The sequence below is a fragment of the Melitaea cinxia genome, chromosome 2, assembly GCF_905220565.1.
Source record: "Melitaea cinxia chromosome 2, ilMelCinx1.1, whole genome shotgun sequence".
Lineage (NCBI taxonomy): Eukaryota > Metazoa > Arthropoda > Insecta > Lepidoptera > Nymphalidae > Melitaea > Melitaea cinxia.
Window position 1 is genome coordinate 15,882,435 of NC_059395.1, and position 8,634 is coordinate 15,891,068.

General features: G+C 34.8%; 1 protein-coding gene across 1 annotated transcript in view; it reads left to right on the forward strand.

Annotated features, from left to right (window-relative positions):
* The window catches only part of LOC123662111 (GTPase-activating Rap/Ran-GAP domain-like protein 3), a 95,202-nt gene extending 88,228 nt beyond the window's left edge, over positions 1-6,974 (forward strand). The window contains exons 12-24 of the mRNA XM_045596998.1: positions 552-674; positions 870-1,029; positions 1,585-1,725; positions 2,071-2,337; positions 2,889-2,998; positions 3,081-3,194; positions 3,285-3,396; positions 3,605-3,694; positions 3,776-3,897; positions 4,778-4,926; positions 5,397-5,536; positions 6,239-6,365; positions 6,869-6,974. Of these exons, the coding sequence (XP_045452954.1) occupies positions 552-674; positions 870-1,029; positions 1,585-1,725; positions 2,071-2,337; positions 2,889-2,998; positions 3,081-3,194; positions 3,285-3,396; positions 3,605-3,694; positions 3,776-3,897; positions 4,778-4,926; positions 5,397-5,536; positions 6,239-6,365; positions 6,869-6,974 (1,761 nt within the window). The remainder of the gene's footprint in view (positions 1-551; positions 675-869; positions 1,030-1,584; positions 1,726-2,070; positions 2,338-2,888; positions 2,999-3,080; positions 3,195-3,284; positions 3,397-3,604; positions 3,695-3,775; positions 3,898-4,777; positions 4,927-5,396; positions 5,537-6,238; positions 6,366-6,868) is intronic.
* The last annotated feature ends 1,660 nt before the right edge of the window (positions 6,975-8,634 follow it).

Below are 8,634 nucleotides of genomic sequence, written 5' to 3' on the forward strand. Positions count from 1 at the left end.
ACTTCTTTCATAACTTCCTGTGAAATAACGCAACATTTTGAATGTAGAATGCAAGAAACTAATATTTTATATGGTATTGTCATAATATGCTGAAATATTATTCGTTTAAACTTTATTCACGTTTTAACTTGCAAACTTTTGTACTTAAAAGTGAATAGCTGAGTAACTTCAACGTGCAAGTTCAATTCTTATTTAGAACATACAAATACAAACTATGGATATAGTTTTTAATACTTAATAAATTAATATATTTTAAGCACTTTTAATATATTATCTTAAATTTTGTGATCACAAAAATAACTACATATCGGATGGGTAAGAGGTCTGGAGGCCTTTAAACAATTACTTTAATGACCCAAGTTGCGTGGGGACTTAGTAACGGTAATTTTATTATCCGGGAAGGAAAATTACATCATTAAAGAGCGATTGGGAGCGTTGAGTTATTCGTTTAGGGAATTACAGAGATTTCACGTTTCATTAGGCAGTTTGTATACAAATGATTAAAATTAAAAGGAAATAACAAGAATCTAAAAGTACTTAAAATGTTACAGGTTAAACTTATGAACGGCGAAAAAGCTGCTTTCCAAACTCCAACATTTGCACTAAAGAGGCAGCGAACTCTGGATACACTGATAAGAGATATATACGCTGAACATTGTTCCGATCACAAAGTGGTATGATTTAAATTTTATCAAAAATTGTTATTCCTTAGCAATAATAATTGCAATATGATATAAAAGTATAATTAAATATTATCCAAGCTAAGATTAGCTATACAGATATCGAAAATACTGAAAAACTCGTGTTAATAGTTTAACACCATATAATACTTGACACTACAATATAAATTTTTAAACACTTTTTTGCAGCCAATGCTCTCACGTCGCGCTTTATCAGACGTATGGTCAGGCGGGGCGGGTGCGGGCGGAGCGGGGGCGGCACGCACTGAGCGGTTCCTACACGTGGGTCAGGCGCTGAAGCTTGATGCGGTTCTACGTGGAGATGCACCGACGAGTTTGGTTTCCACTGGTAAACTTTTTAACACAATTATTATTTTCTTAAAGGATCATCTATATAGTATTTAGTTAGCACACTCTACCTGTCTAGCGCTCAGTTCTAATACTTTTTTTTACCTTTTTTTTATAGAGGGTTTGTTCACAGGTTGAACATGTCACCCTCATAGTTACACACTAAATCTTACACACGACGTTTAAGATATATCTGTACAATTTTATATATTTTTTCTAATACTTTCCAGTGGAGCTTGTAGCCTACAACCATCACCCCAAAATCCTCATCAAAACATCACAAAATATCTAAATAATTTTATATTTAGGGTGATATAGCTACGGTAGTTGTAAATGTTACAGAAGGTTAAAATCACTAAATTGAACCTCGGTAGCTACATACCATTTTTAAGCTATAACAAACAAAAACTGGTTAAAAAGTTTAAATTCAGTTGTAAACCTTTTTGTGACTAAAAATGGTTGTTCCAAACATTGCGTTACTTTCATAAAGTCTTTGTTTTTCGCTATGAAAATTGCGTACTGAATAATAACCAGCTAAAAATGTTGCTGTTATCAGGTTCTGGAGGATCTCGGCGCGCTCCGTGGGAGGGAAAGTTATGGCGTGCAGCACCTCTACCTGCTACGCCTGTGTGTGCGGAACAACTGGCAGAAGGACGTTTATTGTTATCTACTACTTCAAATACATATATTTTAGAAGGTGAGCTTATAAAATAATAAACTGACATAAATTTCTACTTTATAACATATAATAACTACGTAACGCTCTCGTCACGCATTCACCAGTTTTACTTCAAAAATATGTTTTTCAATAAGAAATCGTATATTTGGGAACCTTAGATTAGAGAATATTCTCATTGTTTCTCAATGTGTCTAGAAAACAGTTACACAATCACCAATTGAAAATTGACATGAAAATTGCTCGGAGACAACGTGCTCCGGTGAGGGAAACCCGGCAAATGTCGTGTATCCTGTCAAGACCCGTACCCCAGATAAATACCTCGAGTCTGCCTTGACGAACCAATTTAAAAACTAAAATTTGCAGAGAGCGGTACAACAAAGGTCGTCTTACGTTGGGAGGGCTGCGTGCGGTCGGCGCGCGTGACGGAGCGCGCGGGGCTGTTCCGCGTGGGCGCGCGCGTGTCCGCGGGCGGCGGTTCCACGACGGGCGGCGCGGGCGGCGCGGGCGTGTACGCGCTGCCGCTGGCCGCGCTCGCCGCCGGCGCCTGGGCCATGCGCCCGCTGCCGGACTGCAAGCACGCTCGCCTGCCGCGCACCAAGACCGCGCACTTCTTTGACATACTCGAACAAAGTAACCGCTCTCTTACTTCCCATGCTCATTACTGGTTAAAAAGGGATGTTTTTCACATGGTGATAGCGAATTTCTTGTAAATTTTTAAATATCCCCACATAAAATTGAACGGAACCACGACCACCAAACTGCAGCTGTAACACGTATGCTCACGTTTTGTAATTTTTATTTATTAATTTTTGTATTTATAACTAGGTCGGTAACAAGCATACGGCTCACCTGATGGTCAGCGATTACCGTAGCTTATAGACGTCTGCAACACTAGAAGAATCGCAAGTGCGTGGGAATTTGGGAATAGGGTTCGCAACCCAATTCCATCCATAAGATCTTGTCACGTTACTCACCAACAGGTACACAACACTGCTTGAAAACAGTATTATTTAGCCGTGATCTAGCTGTGATTCTGTAAGCTCAAGATACTATCCCAGTCGGGCTGCTCTATATTTTGAGCAGGAAATTTCCTGCTGTGCTCTACCTTACTTTAAGATTTAGATTCCTCTTAGAATAAGAACGAAAAACAAGCACATACAAAAATACGTTTTTATTTTCAGGAGAAAGCGGGAAAACCTTACTAGCAGTAGCAATTGGAAGAAGAGTTCTTTTACTATCTGAAGAACCAAACGCAGATAATGAAATGGGCTTCGAGTATATGCATATCAAGGTAAAGTTTTTAGCAAATGTTTTTTTCTTCCTGAACTGACAATCGTTATTTTTTATTAATTCTTCTTGTTTCTAAATTTTAGGACATCCAACTAAGTGAGTCCCCTATATTAATAAAACTTATGGATGGCGATTTTGGGGTAATGGTCGTAGGCTACAAGCACCACTGGGAACTATTAGAATTGAGCGCTGGACAGGTAGAGGCTGCTAACGAAATACTATATAGAAATAGTACCAAGAAAAAAATAATAATAGCATCTATCTAAAAAAATTACTATTTATTTTAGACCATCAAGAGAGCCGATGGATCTGATGATAATATTCCTCGTCGAGGTGCACTAGTCAATGCATTACGTATCGGTGATGATAGGGACGGACAAATCATACTGTGCTATAACCGTAAGAAACATCGAAGATATCTTATTTATTTAATAGACCAAAAATAATGTTTGTCATTAAAATTTATATCATGGAATTATCTTTTTCAAAAATTTCCTCTGAATAAATTTTAATAGTCTCGTTCTATGAATCATAGTACATAGAGTAGATTATATCAGTAAATGTACTTGTAATTCGTAGGAATCACACATTAAAATATTTTTTCCAGATACTTGTCACTTTGAAAGACTTACAAACAAAGGCCTAGAAAGCGATAGTGAATATGATTTTCATTGGACAACTGTTCCCACGGCTGTCGGTAAGATTTCAATATATTAGTAAAAAAATAACAAAAAGTCAAAATTACTTCTGTAGTAATAACTAAGCTTTTTATTTGCAGTGTGTGCGTTTCCTTACATCATGGCGTTTGCAGAAGACTTGTTAGAAATAAGATTAGTAGCCAACGGATCGTTAGTTCACGCCGCTTGTATACCAGGACTGAAAATTCTATGTGGACGAAGAGTAAGTTAACATTGTTCTATTTGAATATAGTAAAACATTAAAAATTTATTTTATCCGTTGCAACGCTTACCTATTCGAAAAAATACTCAAACAAGTGAATTGTAAAGTTGTAACAAAGTTGGTATATTTTTTTTTTTACTTTTATAAAACAAGGTCGGCAAACAAGCGTACGGCTCACCTGGTGGTAAACAATTACCGTAGCTTATAGACGCCTGCAACACCGGAAGAATCGCAAGCGCATTGCCGACCCTACCCACAATCCCTCCCAGGAGCTCTGGTTACCTTACTCACCAACAGGAACATAATATAGCTTGAAAACAGTATTATTTAGCTGTGATCTACTGTAAGAAAGAGGTACTTCCCCAATCGGGCTAGTCTAGATTTGAACAGTATAAGAAAATTGCATATTCAGTTGTGCAATTAGCGAAAACATAATAATTGTGTTTGTTCGCAAAAACACCGACTTCAATTACATCGACCAGTAATGGGACGCAGGTAGTCGAGGAAGTGTATAGCGTCTTCGTGATCCCACTCTAGGCAAGAAGAAAGAGAAAATTCGTTATGGATGGCTCGAGCTCCCCCGGGCTGAAGGTATCCATACCGGATTTCAACGAGTCAACAAAAAAAAATATAGTCGATTAAATAGTCAATAAAATACGCATAATAAAGGATAACTCAAAAAGTACTCGCCAGATCTCGATCAAATTTAAAAGGGATACATGATAAGCATCAAAAATCATAAAAAAGAATCATGAAAATCGGTATACCCTGTAAAAAGTTATGATACAACAAACAAAAAAAAAACCTGAAGAATTTGGAACAGCCTTCTTTATTTTGAAATCACTTATAAAGTATAGCTAACCGAATTTATTCTTGTCAGGACATATTCTACGTAGCGTGCGCACCTGAATACATTCCTCTATCGCGCGAGGTGGACCCGTGCCTTGCGCTGCACGACAACTACGAGCTCGTACGCCAAATGAGCAAGGCCGGGCCTTACTCTATTGATGACGACGATGCTGATAACAAGTACGGCTGAGCTCAAAATTTAAAATTATTTTCATCATTTTTTTTTAAATTGCTGCTTTTCAATGTACATAGAGCATTTAGAAAAAAAGCAATGATTGCTTTTTTCCTAAATGCTATGTTCCATTTCTAAGCTATATACAAAAACCAGTCAAATAGCATCAGTAGCTTAGGCACAATATATTAGTTATTTAGCGTAAAACATCCGATAGAAGCCTAAAACCATATTGCTATGAAATAAAAAACGACTTCGTATCAAAACTTTATATATTGCGCCAACTAGTTTACGCGTCAACTGCAACTGAAAAAAGGTGCCTTAACTTTTTTAGAAATACAGTATTTTGAATAAATTAATTTCACCCGTAAGTACGAGTACTAGATTTAAAAAGCTTTATCCAGATTCTTCAAAATCAGTAACGAAGGCTTTAGGTGGAAAGCTGTTAACAAACTTTTTGACCTATCTTTTTATTAAGATCTGACCCGGCTCACAACAGCCGAACTTCTGAAAACAACTCGGCGTCTAGTCGCAGCAGCTCGATATCGTCTGAACAGGAGAATATTCGCCCTCCGCTGCAGAGAATGACACCCATCTCACCACCCACTTCACCTCAAGGTAGAAATATTGTTTATTTCTCATTGTTAGACTCATCAAATGTATTATGTTTTGTTTTTTACACGATACTTAGGTATAAAAAAAGTAAAAAAAAAAAACGTACGTAACGAATAAATATTGCAAAATACATATTACAATATAAAGTTCTCGATGCACCTAGACACTTGCAAAACTCGATCGAGACTGAATGCTGATTTTCTTTGTTTTTATTATAGTGAGAAAAGACATAAGTATAAAAATTACTAATTAGAACTTTTCATTTGTACAATAGGTAATAATTTAAAATCGTTCGATTCCCGCTCGGGATGAATATTTGTATTAGTACAAATATTTCTTACCGGTTTTGATGTCTGTCCTTGTGGTCTCCCCAACGTGCATCGGAGAGCACGCTAAGCCGTCGGTCCCGGTTGTTATCATAAATACCTCATAGCGATCGTTATCATACTAGAGAACATATCCGCTAATCCACAGTGGAGCACCGTGGTGTAGTGTGGACCTATACCCAGCAGTGGGATGTTACAGGCTGAATGCGATACGATGCGAAATTCATAAATAATAAGACATCTGTACAATTTATACTTCGTTTCAAGTACTACTATAACTTGACGTAAATATGTAATAAATTTCATCAACAAAAAGTTGCAATTGATAAAACTAGTTAATTAAGTCTTACAAAAGCTAAAATATAAATTTTCCATCTAGTGCTACCAGAGAACAGCGGTCGCTGCGTACGCATCTACAAAATCCCGCAAAGCAACCTCAGCGCCGCTACTTACCAGCGACAATCTGTCTCCGCGGACCATGTCGTCACTTCGTATTTTTCTGATAGGTACTGATATATTAAATATCTCGATTAAGATATAAAATATGTTTCCATACATAAACATAGGTGTCTGTAGAGCTCGTTTGTTTGTTTTTACAATACAATCACCTCTTTATATAACCCGCTCTGGCTTCGCACGGGTGCCAAAACTATCAGTGTTCCTCTTCTATATTATGCACGTATTATACATATAAACCTTCCTCTGGAATCATTATATTTACTAAAGAAAACCGCATCAAAATCCGTTGCGTAGTTTTAAATATCTAAGCATACAGACAAGCGGGAAGCGACTTTGTTTTATACTATGTAATGATTTCCGATAATATGATATTTCCGATGAGATTTGTCAATTTTTTATTAAATACTTTTTATAATAGCTTCGTCACGGACAAAACAAGATCATTATTGTGTGCAATTTTTAAAATAATTTTTAGTTAACTGATAAGTCATCTGAAAAGTATTGTTTTACATTATATTATTTAATTAATGTCATTTTTTATATGTTACAGACCAAACAGTATTAAACAGAGACTAGCAGAATTAAGATTAGATAGTAAATCCCGAGGAGGCGACGAAGAGTCTTTTGAAAATTCCAATTATACACCGATACCATAAGCAGATACAGATTATAAATATAACTGATAAGGGGCCATCCATAAATTTACAACACACGTTATCCCTAAAAGGGAGTCCGAAACGTTTGGTTTGGTTTGTTTTCACGTTAAGGAGGTCGGCGAAGTGTGACTGAACACAATGTCACAACATTGTGTTCAGTCACATTTCAAAATATATTTAATTGTTAGTATTGAACTACATACCTATTAACGTTTAACTTAAATTACTTACTACTAGTAACTTTAATTACTTATTGGCGAATTGACTTGACCTGATTGACTGACACTCGCTGCACTATATCTATGTTTGATCGATCTTGATTTTATTGAAAAATAATTTAAATGCAAATAAAAATTGCAAAATATGTCATGTCACATTACATAAAGGAGGCTTATAAATGTGTCCAACTGCCCCAAGGACGAGGGGTCAAAAAATTATGAAATTCGTTTGAAATACTTAATTTATGGATGGCCCTTTATGATTACGAAACAAAATTTCCATTGGAAATAGGTAAACTTAAAAAAATAACGTTAGCCAATTATTGACTGTATAACTAAATAAGATGATATTTATCTTTAGTACTATTTTGACTGATACTTCTATGAAAAAAAAAAACATGTCCAGAGACGGTATTGTAAGTGCTTTGATCCTCGTTTAGGACTTTATATTAACTATTATATTTTATGGCAAATAATATTGTATAATCTTTTAAATTAACAGAGAGCCTATCAAGACAAATTCAAACGATTATAATTGTTATTATCTTAGGAAAATTTTTATTAGCTATTTTGTATATAAATAAGACTAAATTAAGACTATACCTAGGTAGTTATAGTAAGATATGGTATATATGTATATCATAAATCAATCATAAGAGATGTGTTTAAAAATAAATAAAATTAATTACAATAATTGAATGTGAGATGAAATATGAATATTTTAAAAGTTTTTAAATTGGGTATACTATATTAAATATAATAAAATATTATAAACAATTATAAAATAAATATTTATTTTATTACATGATAAGAAATTAAAATGCATATTTTATGACAGATTAGAATTATATTTTATTAATATATGCCTTCACTGCGATTTTTAGTACAAAACAAAATATTATGACAAATATTTTATTATACAAACATTATACGTCATCGAAAAAAATCGCTTAAAGAATTTATTTTTTTCACTTTTAAAGGAAAATATGAATCTTTAAGTTATATAGTTTATGTTAAGAAAATACAATATTTAACTAGGTACTTAATAAGCATCATTTTATTTCTATTTAAACTTTAAGGGGTCGTCCATTAATCGCGTACCTAACGTTTTTAAGCAACTTTTTAACCCCCCTAAAGGGATCCTTGGTGATATGTGGTGAAGTTTCAGACTACCTCTCATACCCAAAAATCGCGTGAATATTTTTTGTTTGAATTATATTGAAATGTTCAAAATACTATCTTACAATACAGATGTAATTCGATTAAAAATTGCAAAATTAAGCATCGCGATACAAATTTTCAGACAGACATCAAGATTGCTACGTGTTTGTGGCTGTTTTTTGGTTTATAAATCGTACGTTCAACGAAAACTAAATACACGTGATATCTCACTACCCCTCTGCCCCTTATGATATTTTGTGATTATATTCGAGCCTTACGTG